At 39.3% G+C, this 18,207-nt stretch overlaps 1 protein-coding gene and 1 long non-coding RNA gene across 2 annotated transcripts in view; both read left to right on the plus strand.

Annotated features, from left to right (window-relative positions):
- Nucleotides 1-10,483, plus strand: part of ttc9b (tetratricopeptide repeat domain 9B) — a 53,720-nt gene extending 43,237 nt beyond the window's left edge. The window contains exons 2-3 of the mRNA XM_036584795.1: nucleotides 6,747-6,929; nucleotides 9,751-10,483. Coding sequence (XP_036440688.1) covers nucleotides 6,747-6,929; nucleotides 9,751-9,845 — 278 coding nt within the window. The 3' untranslated portion in view covers nucleotides 9,846-10,483. The remainder of the gene's footprint in view (nucleotides 1-6,746; nucleotides 6,930-9,750) is intronic.
- A 2,662-nt stretch (nucleotides 10,484-13,145) lies between these two features.
- Nucleotides 13,146-17,155, plus strand: LOC118818539. The gene is made up of 2 exons (XR_005008079.1): nucleotides 13,146-14,107; nucleotides 16,369-17,155. It is a non-coding gene; the product is annotated as an uncharacterized LOC118818539 (long non-coding RNA).
- The last annotated feature ends 1,052 nt before the right edge of the window (nucleotides 17,156-18,207 follow it).

Below are 18,207 nucleotides of genomic sequence, written 5' to 3' on the forward strand. Positions count from 1 at the left end.
CTCTCCTCGCTTTCCTTTTTTGTTTTTCCCTCTCTCTTTTCCTCTCCCCCAGTTTTTTCTATCCATTGTTTTTCTTCGCTTTCTCTCTCCCTCTTCCTCACCTTTCTTACTCCCATCTCCCTCTTTTACTTTCTCCTTTCACTATTTCTCCCTCCATCTCTTTTTCTTGTCTCTCTCTCTTCCTCTTGCTTTTTTGCCCTTTCTTGCTTTGTCTCTCCATCGCCATCCCTTTCTCTCCCTCTTTCTCTCCCTTTCCTCTTCCTATTACCCACTTTCTGTCTTATTCCCATATTCTCTCTCTCTCTCTCTCTCTCTCTCTCAGCCCCCTCATGGTTATACAGAAGTGTCTGTGTGTCAGCAGCAGATGGAGAGATAGGTGGGAGAAAGAGAGAGTGAGAGAGAGAGAGAGAGAGAGAGAGATAGAGAGAGAGTGATGGAGGGGTGGCTTTGCTCTCCTCTGCGCACTGCGTATATGCACATTAACCTTGGCCAGGGTCAGCCTGTGCCAGTCTGCTGAGCACTGAGTTGGCACCACTGAGTGACTCACTAAAGCGAATACGGCTCTTTATTGATACACCAATGAACTGAGTGCTTATATTCCATACATGCATTTATCACCACTTATACTGTGTTTTCAAGCTCATATTGCAAAAACTGACCTTAGCAAGTGGAATCATCTTAAATCTCAATCTACATTGTATGTCCAAAAGTATTTAGACAGCACTTTTAGTTACTGAATTCAGCTAATTTAAGGTGCATCCATTGCTGATTGTTGATACAATCATTGCCAACAGAATGTCTGGCATGGTTATGAAGCCCCCCTTTATTATATTTCTGAGGAGATTAGATAGTAAAAGGTAAACCATTTGCATAAGGAAGAATGTCTAAACAAACTAGGTGAACAGGAGAACAGTGTCCGGGTGCACCAGCTGTGGGTAGGTTCAAACATAGGCTAGTTGTAATGTGTTTACTAAGTTCAGGTTTATCATTACTAAATCAGAACGAGTTGCACCACAAACTAGTTTTAATGTTGAGCTTAGTAGTTACTAAGTATTCACACCCCTCTCAGCAGGTGTAAGTGTTGGGGAAGCATCAGAAACCATGTAGAAAGCACAAAAAGACCAACAATATGACTTTTTGGGTTAATTAAGCTAAAAACTCTAAACGCTATACGCTGTAATTTTACTCACAGCTCTAATCATTGGCCTGGTTTAAACTCCAAGCATGAAGCTAAACACTCACAGCTCCAGCTCAGTGAGACTCAGCTGCTGCACAAACGGCTAAACTGATCTGCTGTAGTGTCGGTTATCCAGAAACCATCGATTAAAAAGCTGCATATTTGGTTTCTCAGTGAAATATTAAAGAATAAACAGACAGTGGTTCTAGATAATTAGCTTTATTCAGTTTCACCTGTACACGTCGTTCTCTTCTATGCTGGATATTTTTCCATTGAAAAAGTCACATCAGCTGCAGCTGCATTTCCATGGCAGCGGGTTTACTGACTGGTTCTGAACACGTTATCGTCATGCTAAAGTGACGTATGCACTAGTTAGTGGTTACTAGTTAAGACATGACTTACGGGTTTGCGGTGCAGCCAAATTTAGTAAAAAGATAGTTTGAAACTAACTAGTGTAACTAAGGACTTAGTAAAGACGTTACGCCCAAACTTAAGTATAAACGTACGCAAACCTGGTGCAACCCAGTCCTGGAGTTTCCAAAACTGGAGTTCAATAAATGATTAAACAATACAGAGCAAATTAGACTCCTAACAACCACGCAAGAGCTGGTAGACACCCAAACTGTCCCCATCAGATAAACAGCACTTAAAGCTTTCATCTTTGAGAGAGAGGAGAAAATCAAGCTGCTTCAGATCTGAAAACATCCACAGGTGTTTCTGTCCATCCTTCCACTGTGAGAAGATGACTCAGCGCTATGGGTCTGAAAGGATGTGTAGCTGTCAAGAAGCCTCACTCAGAAAATGAGACAGACACATCAAACAAAGAAGCTGCTGGTGTTCTCAGTACAATGGACTGATGGAAGTTGTAAGAAAAGCACACACTAAATCCTGCAAAATGTGATATTTAATTGTTCAGACTTCTGTGTAAATGTATTTTTTCCTGAACCTAAAAGATGTATAACTGGTATTTAATGGCCATTTTGACAGAAAAGATAAAATAAGATAATTCAGTCTATTTCCAGACTATAATGTGCTTGGCACCATTTCATAATGAGAAATATTAGATATTTTACTTGCCAATATATCATTTTTGGCAGTGTGCACAGGAGTACATCAATGTGGCCTTAGGAGGAAATTAGCTCTCATTGGAGAACAGCTAATCCCACAGTGAGGGGTCCACGTAGTGTGTATGTGAGGATGAATGACAAGGCTGGACAGTGATGATAACAATAGCTTGAGCCTCAGCCACAGCTGATGTAGTGAACCTCCCGTGGGGTGAGGTCCAGGGCCGTTGAAGCTAAATCAGGATTAAAAACACACACACAGAATAAACACCACATCCAGTGAGCTCAAATGGAAATATGAAATTAAGGTCCTCAACCCCTGTCATCATGGTCCAGCCACGGTCCTCCTGCTGTTTAAATAAATGTGCGTGATTGGACGCAGGGCTGACAGCATGTGGCCAGATGCCTGGCAGCCACTGCTCTAATTCATTTGCAGTGCAGATGTTCTTTCAGGGCCAATGCATCTAATTTTACTATTCCACAGAGCTATTAATTAGCTGTAGCGTTTTTTTTCTGCAGAGGAGCTCTAATGTTTTATTCATTAAACTTGGAAATTAGGGAGGAAATGGGATTTCAGCTGTCGTATATTATTTAAAAATGGCTGAGGAAGATTTAACCTGCTGTCATTAATTGAATTCTGATTTTGCTTTATTCCAGATATAGAATTTGACTGGTATAACTGTTGTGGAAAAACATGTTAGTGATTTTATAGCAAGGTGGTATTTTCTTGAAATGCTTGGAATCCTTTTTTCTCCAAGCATGCCTTTGGTGGTTGTAGCCAAAGAGTTCAATTTTGTTTCATCAGACCACAGCACTTGATTCCAACATGCCTCTAGCTTATCTAGATGTTATTTTGCGTATTGCAGACATTGATTTTGTGATGAGATTGCAGTTAAGGTTGCCTTCTGATCACTTTTCCATGTAGATGATGTTTGTCCAAGAACTCTGCACAGTGGACCAGTTCATTACTATTCCTGTGCCAGCCAAATTTTCCTGAAGGTCCTTGGCAGTGATGTGGGGGTTTTGCTTTGCATACCTGGCCAAACAGTGAGCAGTGTGTAATTTGACCTGGGGTATCCAAACTTTTGCATACATCTGTACATATATTGTTGCATATGTCATCACTGTCACATCAAAACCTAGTAACAGCTGCCCTTTATATTCTGTTATTATTTAATCATGAATGGATCAATAGAAATGGCCCAAATTAATGTGCATTGTAGTTGAAGAAGCACTCTGGCTAAATTGAACAATTTGACCATTTCTACATCTGTTGTAAACATAGTACTCACCTACTACAGTGCCGTAACAGTCGGTTTTCCTCCTTCTGATGACATATCTTGGACGTAGGAGGAGTTGAAAAACTGCAGCTGCTCTGGGGTGGATCTTTGAGGGCTGTTTTGAAATGTTTTCATGGTGAATGCAGAAAGAAGCCAGAGAGCTGTCACTGCTAGGAAGTCAAATATCTTATTGCAGTTATCTTCAATCATCATTACAGTGGTGTAATGCATTACTGAAACAACAGAAATGAGTCGCCAGATGAGAAAGATAACAAGCTAAAAGCTGAAGTTAGCCATCTTGATATCTTATCCCTGCTTCTTTTTTCTGGCTGCAAGGGTAAAAACTCATCTTTGGAGGCTGTTTTGCGAAATATATGTAGAATCACTGTTTTCTTTATAATTCTGATCAACAACAAAAGTTACAGTAACACAAACGCTAGCTTGGTTTTTGCCTGTAGATCCGTGGCATCAGTTGCCACCCATCCAGGATTTCCATGGATTGCCCAGGTTTTTGGTCATCTGTCCAGGAAAAAAATAATTCCATTCCTGAACTCAAAATGTCAAGCACTCTCATATGTTAGCATTTCTTACAAAGTTTAAACTGCTTCTTTTTATCCAGAAAAAACATTTGTATACAAAGAATGGGTTTGATTGGTTCTGATTACCCTTAACAAAGGGACAGTTGTTTCAGAAAGGTGCACTGCTGGTGGCATTTAGGCACTTGACAGCACTGCAATGCCTTCATGAAAAGATAAGGTTCTGTAGCTGAACTACCTATATAGAACATTTCGTCTTTTAATATTTTCTTGTCAGAAGCTCGGCAGCATAATCGCACACACGCAAAACAAAGGGCAGCCCTGAACACACTCACAACAGACAAATTTGCGGTGACATTAGCGACTTGTCGCCTCCTAATGTGAAGGTATGGTTAGACTTCATCACAAGCGTGGTTAACCATCCACTTAATTTTATTAAAAATCAAGTCACTGACTGAGTGTCCAGGAATTTTACAGGGCTGAAGTGGCTACCCTAGAGTGGCTACGCTAGCAGTCAGGATTGGTTGGCACAACAGGGATTTCCAATGGTCGTATGATGTATTTGTGTAATGCATGCTGGGTATTGCAGTGAAACAATATAAATGAAACACTCCTTTATGAATAATGTTCGTTCTCCTAGAACACAGGTTGGCAACATGCAGCTCCGGAGCATCAACATGTGGCTCTTTCACTGTCCTGTTGTGGCTCCACAGCAGAATTAGATTTGTAGGTAAAAATAAAATAATCCTCCTTTACAGTAAAATAAAGCTCTGCTGATCGTTCAACACAGTTTAACAATAAATGGTCTTAAACTCTGGAGTTAATGTAGAACTGCTAATTCACCCTTTAACCCTGAAGATCAGACTGCTGGTCACCATAGCAATGCAGACAACATCTCACCTAGCTAGTAGCTACAAAAAGACAAAGAGAAAGATTTAAGACGAACATCAATAATTTGGAGACGAATGGACTCATTTGCGTTTACTCAGCTCGTTTCCTGGTACTTTTAATCTGCAGGGAGAAACTGTCAAACGCTACAAAGTTGCGAGGCTGAAGTCGTTTCTCGTTCGCCAGATTCTTGCTCAAATTCCCCCCTTCCACCTTAAATAGTGTAGCAGTTACATTCTGGCACCTCAGGCACCATTTAAGGTGGAACGTGAAAATCCAAAAAAGAATCTGCCAAATGAGAAGCAACTTCAGCCTCGTAAAAAAAAAAATGAGACGTTGAGAGACATTTTACAAGAAACTGCTCCACTTTCGCAGAAAGGTTTCCTGCCAGAAATGTGAGAAAAGTGGTTGTGGCTGGCCTAAAGCTTAAAGCAGAGCACAGTAAGTCTGCGTTTTTGTTCATATTATATTTTTACCCTATACTAGTACATCAGCACATACTGAGACATATTTACAACCAAGATGGTAAAATGGACATAAAATGTTGTGGCTCTGACGGTGGTTTGATTTTTGTTGAAAGGACAAAATGGCTCTTCTTAACATTTGGGTTGCGACCCCTGGTGTAGAAAGTTGTTTTGGAGATATGAGCTTTTCCTATAGCAGCTATGAAGTATGTACTAATATATCAGAAAAAACTCAGATTTGGTTTTTAGATACCTGATGTTATTTTTCACATGTGTAAAAAAAAACATGAAAAGTGTGAAATGTGCCCTTTATGTGACCTACAAGTGTTTACATGTGAAATATGTGAAATATATGTGACTTTTTTGTAAGGGATGTTATCAAATGACATGTATATTGTCCATGTCATCTCAAACCACCCTTATACCATTTGGTCTCATATCATTTGACCAATGGTGTAAAACACACAAACACACTAAACACCAGCTACCCTTTAAAATGTGAGCATTTGATTATGAATCGACCAGCAAGAAATGCTCCAAAATTATTCTGAATAAAATCCTATCACATTAGTGTACAACAAGTTAAGAATGTTTTTACAAGTAGTGGTAAAGTTTCAAGAAATAGTAAAGCTACCCATTCTGGAGATGCAATGTTTTTGCCCTGACAGTGACTGTATATTATGACAAATCATTCTGTATTGATATCGTTATATCTGCTGTGATGTCTGCTAAGGCAGCACTGCCAGCGTTTGCTCTGAGTGCCTTTTTCTCTGTGCCTGCAGATAAAACAATTACCTGTCTCTGTCGCTTAGCTTACCAAAGCTAAAAGGTGCAATTAGATCTCTACGTTGTGCTAATGAAGTTATCTGCAGTCTGATTGAGGCAAAGAGCGTTCAAACTGCAGCTTCAGTATAACTGATGACCGGAAAAAAAGCACCCTGCTTCCCCAGGCCTCACACTGCTGAGCTCGCTCAGCCCCCTGGCCGCTGTGGTTTAGCCGCTGCCCTGCTATTTTTCTCCCCAGCTATTTTTACTCCCCTCTTTATTCTTCCTCTCGTTTTAGCTGCGCTTTGATTCATCCATTTTGTCTTTTGTTTATAGACTTGCTCTGTCCTTTTCCATGCACCAGTTCACTCTCCTTCACGTTGCCTCTAGTCTAATTATCGCTGTCCATTCTCTCCCCTCGTTCTCTCTCTCTTTTTTTAACTATTTCATATCTGTGCTGTTGGCAGATTCCCTACCTAAGCCTCTTAAATTCTTGAAACTGTTTTTTTAAGAGATGTGGTTTATTGCATCTCTCTCTCTCTCTCTCTCTCTCTCTCTCTCTCTCTCTCTAGCGTGTTTGCTGCAGTCGGAGCTGGTGAATTATGAGCGAGTGAAGGAGTATTGTTTGAAGGTGCTTGGTCATCAGCAGGACCATTTTAAAGCCATGTACCGCGCTGGGATCGCTTTCTACCACCTGGGAGATTACGAGTGTGCCCTGCGCTACCTCCGCGACGCCAAGAGCCGCGAGCCCGCAGGTAGGCCTGCCTTAATCTGGGATGGAGAGCCTTAATTGAATATTTGGATACTTAGACTAATCTTAGTCCCAGAGAAAGTTTGAATGAAAAAACAAGTTTTCTAGGCAGCTTTAAAATTGCTTATCAGACCTATCTGAGAACTGTGTGTGCGTGGTTCTGAGCCTACGCTGTTAGAAATAAAGGTTCTGTGCAGGTACATTTTTCATTCATCAAGGTACAAACAATGTAAATGTTCCCTCAAAGGTACAACAGTGGTTTTAAGGTCCGGTTGTGAAGTTTTTCCCAGGTAAAAAGTTCATATTTGTACCTTTTCATAACCGAATGTTTTAAAACAGAACAATAAAATAAAAGCCTGGAGACGAGACGGGGTGTGTGGAGTCAGTACAACTTAGAAAATATAATTCCAGTGGATTATGGTACAGTTATGTTCCCTGGCTAAAGGTACTGAGATGTACCCTTGAGGGTTCCACCCCAGTGACGAGAGGGGCACTGCCCCAGTGACAGTTTAGTACCTTTATTTCTGATTGACATCCCTCAGTCCAAGACTCTCATCCTGCTAAGCAGAACTAAACACAACAAAGTGAGCTGAGGGAAATGAGTGAACCAGGAAAACCAGCTTCTAAGACTGAACTTTGGAGGTGTGGAAAAATATCCCTGCAAATTTCTTTGAAAAAACTGAAAGTGAGTCTCCTGAAAAGAATGGAAGCTGTAATAAAGGTAAAGAGTTGGACACACTTAATACTGAAAAATCTGAAAATATATTTAGTTGTTGAGGCTACTGTGTCATTCTGTGTTAAATATATGCTTTATGCTTTTTTCCGACATGAAAAATTAGTAACTTGCACTTAATGCCCATTATGAAGGGTGGTCTCTGACTTGTGCTCTAGTGTTCCTGGAGATCTACTTTCCTGCAGACTCCAGTTCCATTGACAGTCTTTCACACCTGCTCCAGATAATTAACGTCTTCAGAAGTCCTTGATTGGCTGAATGAGATGTATTAGTGTTAGGTAAGGGGGGGTGGGGGAAGCATGTTAGATGCAGGGTGGAACTAAACTTCAGGGGCTGGATTCTCAAAGCTTTATGGAGTTTACTAATGACAGCCATCGTAACAGCCTCATGACTCGTCTTAACCGAGCACTGCTCTGTGACCAGCTAATGACCCTCCCCATGTCTCATTGTCAAAAGAAGGACGTCCTGATTGTTTATGTTACGCATATGTACATAAAAACATATGTGGATTACAGGTAAATCAGAATGATCAGATAAGTGGCTAGGTTTTCTTTATATTATACTATTGTTTACTTTAAATGAGTATTATACAGTATTATAATGTGTTATCTTAAATCACTTCTGTCCTCTAAGAGCTTATTTCACTGTGCTCTTTAAAAGCTGATAGATAAAATAATCCTCCATGAGTTTTGATGGCCTTTCCATTGATTTCAGTTTGGTTTACAATAATTAGGAGTGTTCTCTTCATGACATTGTCGAAAATCCAGAAATATTTCCTGGTTTTATCCTGGTAGGTCGATTCTGAAGTGGTCTTTACATCAATCACAAACACAGATGGCTCCCAAAATTTTCTGAGAATCACTGGAGCAGGTAGTTAAGACCAAGGCTCTAAAAGATACGATGGTCCTAGGGCAGTGGTTTCCAACTCTGGTCCTGGAGAGCTACCTTCCTGCAGAGCCTAGCTCCAACCATAATTTGCCACATCTGCTCCAGCTAATCAACCTCTGCCCAAGTCCCTGATTGGCTGGATCAGATGTATTAGAGTCAAGTAAGGGGCGGGTAAGCTTACTGGATACAGGTTGGACCTAAACTCTGCAGGAAGGTAGCTATCCAGGGCCCAAACCCATTTCACCCCTTGCCCCTACCACTAAGCCCTACCCCTCCATTTCACGTGCTCACGCCTAGGTGTAGGGTGTCCCGATGCTTGTTGACAAGAGGAGTAGGGCGAAGTGTTAGGAACGGAGGTTTTCAGAGGCTCACTTCAAACGGAGTGTTACAAGAACAAAAGAAAAATTGGCAAGATGGCTGCGCAAGCGACCAAAGAAACTCACAAATGTGAGTATTTATATCTTAAAAAATTTCGATGACCATTGTATTATCTTAGTTTAATGTCATTTCAATGTATTATGGTCATTTTCTTCATAACAGTCATAAAAAATCGTTAGTAGTATGCTGGTGTCTCGGTAGTTAGCTAGCTAATGTCCCTGTTCCTCCTTAAGTGGTGCAGCAGTTCTGACAGCTGGGGCGCCAGAATGCAACTCCTGCACCATTTAAGGTGAAACGGGAAACTTCAAACAAGAAGCTGGTGAATATCTGACTTCAGTTTCATATCACCAAAGAATTAGGGGTGGGCAATAATAAATAATTGTCATCCTGTCTTTGAAGTCATATGATGCCCTAATTTTAACTAAAGCCCAGCAGTGAGGAGCTGAACTTTATCCTCCTCTGCCATCACTGCAGACCGGAAGGGTCACCTATAGAGCACCGCTAGTAGCTGTTAATGAAGTAATGTTCTTTTTTATTTGAGGGTCCCATTTGGAAGAGACCACATGGTTGTTCTAGGGGGTTGTGACTCACCTAAGTGCTTTGAGAGTCTGGCCCCACGAAAGTAAATCTCCAGAAGGAGGGTTGGTGACCACAGCCATACGTGTTGTTTCATAGCTCTGATGCCTTCACTATTATTCTAAAACATGAGAAACCTTCTGTAAGTATATGTGTCCAAACCTTAGACTGGACTGATCCTAATAACGTTGTATGTTTGCCTTTTCTATGTCTCCCCCCTCCCCTCATCCTCTCTGACCACCCTTTGTAGACACAAACGTGTTGCGGTACATCCAGCTGACGGAGATGAAGATGAGTAAGAGCGGTCAGCAGGTGCGAGAGAGCGGCAAAGAGGCTTTGGGTTAAGGGCTCGTCCGCCTCCGCCAAACTTCTCTTCACAAATCTCTCCCCCTTTTCTCCTGCACCCTTCGTCCAATGGACAACCAGGACCCATGTACTGTGCCCTTCTCTGAAGATGGACTCCTTTTGGCACAGATACTGAACAGAAGAATCCCCCTTTGACTCTTCCTATCGCTCTGAATCTTCTCTGTCCCTTTAAAACCAACCAACCGACTGCCCCGGTGCTTTCTGTGTCCCAGGTACTGACTGACCAACCCATGACGATGAGGAAAAACAACTACAAAACGCAAAGAGAAGTGCTGTATTATAACGATCAAAGCAGTAAAGGTCTAAAGAAAGATGGCAGTTTCACATGGACCTCTTAAAGGACCTTCTGTTCTATCATACGAGAAGTTGAATAAGCAGTGAAGAGTAGCTGTAGAGAGGTGGAGGTGTTTCTGTGTGGTCACAATCTTTATCTTTAAACGAGAAGAGCACACATATCAAAGCCACAGTGCGAGCCTGCGATAAAGCAATTGACCCTTGGGCTCGAGCCGAGCCCTTTTTCATCCCACACCTCGCACTTCCTCGCCGAAGGACTCAAGCGAAAGGTTGCTGTTTCAGAATGCAATTGGATACTGCTGAGCTCTATCCACATCTGCCTGCTTTTCTGTTTTCTGTTTGTTTGTGTTTTTTTTTATTTCTCTCTCTCTCTCAAATTTGGGCATATTTTCAACTGAGGTTCTGAACTGTTTCAATTCAAGGGCTAATTCAAGTGTTTGTAATTCGTCCTCTGACGCTTTCTCCTTCTGTTTCGCTGTTTGCTGGTCATTGTACAGTACATTCAGTGGTTGAGGCAAGTTCGTGATGTTTGTCTTTCTCCAAGGAACAAAAAAAAGCAGCGAATTTTGCCGTCCCGATGTTAACTGGTGTTTTCCGTGAACCGCTGTCTTGAATATGTCGTCTATTTCCTTTGGCACATAGTACAACTGCAGAATGTTGGGCTCCAGTCACCCCCCTGCCCACCCCTCAAAGAGATTGACCAATCAGAATGGGGCAAATTCTGCCAGAGATTGAGCTAGAGATTGCACTGTGTAATATTAATCATATCGGCTCTATGAACTTTAACTCTGTCTGCTACGTAGAGAACAGGGGTTGGTTAGCACAGCGTTAACTTCTGGGCCTGTAGGGGGAGCTCTCACAAAAATGTAACATGAAAATGACCAACATTCATCAGTTTTGTCGAGAACTCTGAATGTTATAAGAACTTGTAGAGAGGAGAATTACCACTCTGTAATGTCTTCTGGGTTCGTCAAACACTAGAGGGTGCTCCCGAGCAATGTGAATGTTTAAACATTTTTAATGTGAAAGAACACATAATTTCCTGAGCACAGAGCAGCATAAAACATTTTAACTGCACTGTTATATTTTTAAGAGTTTTTGAATGATTTTAAATGAAATTTTTCATGTTGTCAGTGAACGTGAATAGCCGATGAGCTGCTCCGCTCGCCAACCAATCAGCACTCAGTACCAGTAATGCCAGCGTTCTGCTGCCCGAAACCTGTTTGCTGTAGAAAAAAGGAAACATACAGGTCAGATTTTTTTGCTTTTTTAGTGAAAGACATCCTTCTACTTTCTAAAATCAAAGGAAATTCTGGGCGAGTGATTAGAAACTATTTTAACTTTTCGTTTGTAGCCATTTAGTTCCATTTACCCCCATTCATTGAGGACTCACTCGCAGGCGCCCTCTGGTGTTTTGCAGTCATGTTTTGGTGTAACGGAAGAAATAGGAAGTGGCCAGGCTCCTCATGAACTGACTCTGGTTATATTTTGTTAGGGTGGGATATGTTTTTGATTTTTCTGTATTAAAACAAAAAGTAAATATATTTCAGAAATATTAAAAGTATATCGACTTCAGTTAGTAGAGATGGAAATCAGCTGTATTTTTATACATGATTAGAAAGCCAACAATATGCAGTTGTTGCTACCGAGCATAAAGTAAATACAGAGTTGTGTCCTGATGTGGGTGAGGTTGGTTGGCACATTGATTTTGGGTTTGGCCTCCCTAATCGTAGGGCTATTGCCTCAAACATATATTATTTTGGTAAAACTTTTTAATAACAGGCGTTAATAAACATCAACTTAATCATCATCTAATACTTTGCTACTTACTATTAATAATTATATAATAGTTCCAAATTAATGTATAAATGGTACCATTTGAATTGTTAACCATTAAATTAGTGATCTATGAATTATTATAGAAAACTAGTCAATAATTATAGTTTGTTAATAATGATTTAGTTATTTGATACTTATAACATATAACTTGAAATATTAAACATTTATTTAGATACACAAAAACAGTCCATAATAATTATGAATGAATTATCTACATCCTGTTTTAAATGATATTTTTAAATGGTATTTTTTTAATCTTGCTGCTGTATGATGCATAAACCTTTCCTTATCAAGATGTTAATATATATTTCTAATTATAAAGTTGTAACAACGTATTTATAAAGATATATCATAATACATATTGCAATTAATTATAATACACTCATGAAAAGTGCTTTCATTATTTGTGTCACTAAGTGAATGGTTAACAATTCAAATGGTAGTACTTATTATAGCACAACTAACAATTATATAATTATTAATTATCATTTACAAACTACTATGTAATGACTATGTTGCTATTTGTAAGGGCTTGTTATTATGAAGTGTTACCACTATTTTCTATTTCAAAGTAAACCAAAACTAAATAGCATACTGAATAACACAACTAGAAAACTTTGAAGTGAAAATTAGATATTAAATATGAATTTTTAAATATGAAATATAAATAGTGGTAATAGTCATTTTTTCCAAAGGGCACCTCTAAGTGCAGGAGTTACGTACTTTGTCCACCAGTGTTCAGTACAAGCCAATGATAAACAATTCTTAATGTTTAATTGGTTCAAAAATGTAATTTACTTACCATTTAATGTTTATGCTTTAATAATTTCTATTTTGCTGCTGTCGGAACAAAACTTCGTATGTCCATTTTTGGCGTTTTTCACTTTTTGACATTGTTTGAAAATGCCTGTTTGCCCCTATATTGTGTGTAAACTTTATGAAGAATGGACGACAAGAAACGGCCCAAAATGACTAGGGAAAATGTCTGGTTCCATTGACTTACATTAAAAGTAAATTAGGATTTTTCCTTTTCCTGTAAAGTTACCATTTTGGAGATACAAGGTTTTCTTCCGACAACAGTGATTTGTTGCTTCGTTCTTTGAAAATTAGAGGTTTTTTAACTTTGTGCCAACCGTCCCTATAGTGTGTGCCAACCAACCCAATGTTGAGGCTGTTTGGCAGAAATGCACAAATGAGTTTTTGTCATAAATGCACTTATTTCAGGAAATATTTTCTGACAAAGTGTCCATTTTTAGGTAAGATGTTCAGCTTTCATTTGCTGTTAGTGGGCTTATCCTACTGTACAGTATGCCCAGGATTTAGAGAGTGAAAACTGTGCCAACCAGCCCCCTCTCCCCTGTCGAAATGTGTCCCTACAAAATATGGCCTATATGATGGACTAATAATATAACTTTAGCTTACATGCAAACATGAATGATGAACAAAACCCCCTTTTTTCCAAACATTAACTAGCTTGTACATATCAACTATTCTGAATGACGCATCTATCCAAATCAACATCCATGTTACAGTGTTGCTGATAGTGTTGCACCAAAACAAATGAACATGGGATTGAAGACTTTGCAGGAAGACATTCTTTTAGCTCATACAATTTGCTCTCGATGGTGATTTTGTTCATTATTGATTTTTGTAATGGTCATCAGTATCCACTGGAATGGCCGGTCCCAGCTTTACTGCACGTCTTGTACTGGGAGCAGATTTTAACCTCTGAGAAACGTGGCCTGTCTCGGCGCAAGCACCTGTTCTGCCATTGAGTCTCTGATGTCCTGCATATCGAATTCTAATGTCTAAATGGGGACTTGCCTTTTGAGAACGCAGACACTTTTGACAGGACACATCGCTCTTAGTTTCCAGCTCTGCATTAATGGCTGCGAGCAGCTGCAGATAAGACAGATGAAATTTTCTGTCTGACCTAATATGAGCCAGGGAGATAATTGTGTCAGTGGGGCTCAGGGGGACGCCAGAGCGTGGATTTAGATGAGGGGGGAGAGAGAGAGAGAGAGAGAGAGAGAGAGAGAGATGTAGAGCAGAGCAGAGAGAGGGAGGCTCTGACCTGAGATGTGTCCAGCTCCGTCTTCCTGTTACTGGTGAGATGTGGGTGTGATGTGATCAGAGCGACTGCTGGTAAATCAGTGAGGTACAGAGTGACCTGAGAAACCAGTCCAGCAGCGCCTTTCTAGAACTTTCTGTATCATGTACACTTCCTGTCAAAAGTCTGGGGACACTGCTCTATTTCCAACAGGACTTGAAGGTCGTGTCAGTTTGGGGCTCAGATGTGTTTTCTGAGTCACTGCAAAAATGATTTATTGATTTAACTTCAAAAAGTAACTAACCTGGTTGCCTTAAAATTTTCAGGTCATTGAACTTAACTTGATAGTAAGTTAACAGAACAATAATCTGTTTTACATTCTGTTCATTTATTATTTTAAGTTCAGTGAACTCAAATTTTTGGTATATGGAAATATAAAGAATATGTCTATGTAGTTTATTGGTGCAGTCTTGTGCACTCTCTCTCTCTTCGCTCTGCCAAAAAGGTTCTGATGCGCGATGCCATAGAAGAACCACTATTGGTTCCCTTAAAAAAGAACCATTTTTGTAAAAGAGATGTGTGAATGTGAAGAACCTTTTAAAAGTTTTAAGAACCTCCACATCATGTCACGGTTGGAGGGAGAACCCGTAAATTGGTATAGAAGCTTTTCGTTATGTGAAGCTTCCAACTCACAAATTGCTTTTTAAAAAATTGTTCACCCTGACCAAAACAACAAGAAATCCATCTTTGTTAGAACATGCAAATGAGTTCAGGTTTCAAATTTGGCAGAGGTTGGGTTGGGTTTCAAAGTTGCTGGTACTGGTCAGGTTAGACCTTCTATTTCATGCTAACTAATCCTAGACTGCTAGTCTAGTTGGCAAGATAGATAGATTTATCTTTAGTCTTAAATATTTAGGAGATTCTTTTGATCAGAGTAAACCTGATTAGTCTTTAACTCCTTACATGGTCAGGTCCCACTGGCACACCCAAAGTTTCATTACACACTTCTATAACCTAATAATAGTTCAACCAGTTTGCATTGAAGTCCCTGTAGTTCCTGACTAATAAGGCTTAGCGTATAATAAGCCTGGGATTTTAATTGGTTAACATATCTGGCACTTTTTCTGCAAGTTTGAAATAAAAAACATAACATTTAACAATATACATGTTTGTGCATTTTTTCCCAGTATGTTAAATTCAGTAAATAAACAGTGCACCAGTGTTATTTTCACTTAGAAACCCAACAAAAAACACCATTTGACCATTGCACCCAAATGGCCCTATCATTCCTTCATTTTGTCTCACTTTTGTCTCTCTTTCTCTCTCTCTATCCTTGTGTTTGTCTTTAAACCCTTAAAATCCCTGGCTTATTACATATTAAGCCTTATTATTCAGTAACTACAGGGACTTCAATGCAAACTGGCTGAGCTATTCTTAGGTTATAGAAGTGTGTAATGAAACTGTGGGCCTGCTGGTGAGCTCTGACCATTTAAGGGGTTAATATAAGTTATATCTTTAATATATAATAGGGAGAATGTACAGAAGTAATAATGAGTTAATTACCTTGTTATTTTGAGATAACAAAAGTTGTCATCTTGAGATAAAGCGTTAATTATCTTGTTATCTCGAGATAACTAACTTGTCAGTTAATTATCTTGTTATTTTAGGATAACAAAGTTGTCTTGAGATAATGAGTTAATTATCTTGTGATCTTGAGATGACAGTTGTTATCTTAAAAGTTATCTTTAAATAACGAGTTTATTTGTGATCTCAAGATAACAAAGTTGTTATCTTGAGATAATGGGTTAATTATCTTGTGATCTCAAGATAACAAAAGTTGTCACCTTGAGATAACAAGTTAATTATCTTATCTCGAGATGGCAAAAGTTGTTATCTTGAAATAACAAATTTGTTGTCTTGAAATTAGTTATGTTGTTATCTTGAGATAGTTGTTTAGAGATAATGAGTTAATTATCTTGTGATCTCAAGATAACAAAGTTGTTATCTTGAGATCACAAGATAAGTAACTTGTTATCTCAAGATAACAATCCAGAAAATTATAACAAAAGCTCATGGCCTCTCTGGACTTCTGTAAAAACGTGTTCATTTGTATGAAAAACATTTCCAACAGTTAAGTGTCCCCAAACTTTTGACCGGTACCGTACATCACCCTGACTGTCTTTCAAGTTCTTTTTTTTTTTCTTTAATGAGTTTTTAAGTTCACTCCGCAAAGATGCCACTGATGCTTTGATGGACTCTTGATGGTCATTAGCTCTGCTAACCGCGTCTCTTCTGTCCCTGTGTGCTGGCTGTCCTCAGCCGAGTCTACACTAAAGTTACACGACACAGGCGTACGTGTGATTGTTGTCACGTGACAACAACAAAAGCACAAACAGAGAAGCCGAATGGACCGAAACGATCCGTGCTTGTTTTCTTTGATGTCAGTTGAGGTAGGTGTTCGTCGAATGTCCAAGTAGATGTGTGGTTTTGAAACAGCTGTATAAAAAAACAAATGGTTGTGGAAAGCTTTACTTTTATCAGATATATGAGAAAGTAACTGAGGAATAAAGTACAATACAATAAATAAAATGAAATAAAAGAGATTATTGAAAAAATATATATATTTAAGACCGAAGGGGGCGACTTTGTACCTGTGTATATGTTAAAGATCTTCTGTTTATTGGCCTTTTTGTGATGTCATAGCTTTGTTCTTGTCCGGATTGCAGTCCAAAGGGTTTGGGGTTTGCCCATTGACCTCCCGAGTGGACGTTCATCTGAAGCGGGGTGAACATCCCGAGGGTGAGAGAGAGGGAGGATGCCTGAGGGGTGAGGGTACCCTGCCCACAAAAAACAAGAGAGAGAACGTCACTGGTTTCTTTTTCCTTTTCTTTGCCTGTTCTGGAGAGAGAGACTCGGACTTTCTGGTTGTTCTGGTTCTTGTCCCACCATCTCGCTGGTTCATGCCCCACCCTCCTCGGGGGGTGTGTGTGTCTCATCGTTTTTTTCGAACCAAACATCGGAAGACCTGAGAACTGGTTACATTTACCTGCAAGCCCAGGAATGCACTACTGATTGGTATCTGAAGAGTACGAATAAACTTAAAAAAAGAAAAACAGTAAATGTGTGCTGGATGGTTTTTACATTATCAGACATAAAGCATGTAAAAATGTGTCACTTTAACTGCATGATTAACTATAAATAGAATCAGTTCTAATACTATTAAAGACATTAAAGATAGTATTAAATTTAAATTCCCATTTTTTCAAAATTTCTGCTTAATTAAATGGTTAAGATGCTCCGTTCTAAAGAAACATAGCTTATCGCAATAATCAAAGCTGATTAGTCATTGGACATTATTTATTTAAACCCTTAAATAATTCCATAGTCTTATTTATTTACAGAAATGTTCACAGTGGTGGTGATAGGAACCAGACGTCGAGTTAAATTCTTCTTAAAGCTCCTTCACAGAATGTTTTTACACAAAATATTTATGAATACGCTTCCTCATGCCTAAGACATTGTTTTACAATAATTTTGAGAGGCTTTTGGCCTAAAGCATATTTTTTTTTCATCTATTCATGGCAGAGGGGTACATGTAGGGAGTTATAAGGCAAAATAGTCCAAAAGAAAACCACTAATTTACCAACATCAGCATATTAAAACTCAGAAGACACGTGTAGGTTCACTGGTGGTTTTGGACAGTAAATAAAATGGCTATATTTGTGTTGTAGACAGTGCGACCCCTGGTTTCTATCACCACCACTGTAAAGAAATCTGAGCCTTGTTTACATCTCTGAATCATACCAGAATGATCAAATCGAACGGAATTGAGTCACAGTGAATGAGATTCCATGATTCACTGAATCATTGCATAAGAATCAGAATTGAATTAAATCATTGTGAGTGGAAAAATGTACATGCCTAACCAAAACTATTTACTATTATTAACCAAAACAGTTTATGAAGGCAGTGCAACTAAGCAGCCAGATCCAAATTCATGACGACACATGTCGTCTTTGACACTCTACAGTAAACATATACCTCCTCCACAGTCTTCCTTAAAGGTTGATGTCCTAAACCTTAGTTTGGATATAAAAGTTATAAAGTCAGCCTAAGCAGGCATGTGTGCTTTAGCATCAGTGCTCTGTACAGCAGCCT

This window comes from Colossoma macropomum, unplaced genomic scaffold (assembly GCF_904425465.1).
Source record: "Colossoma macropomum unplaced genomic scaffold, Colossoma_macropomum, whole genome shotgun sequence".
NCBI classification, from domain to species: Eukaryota; Metazoa; Chordata; class Actinopteri; order Characiformes; family Serrasalmidae; genus Colossoma; species Colossoma macropomum.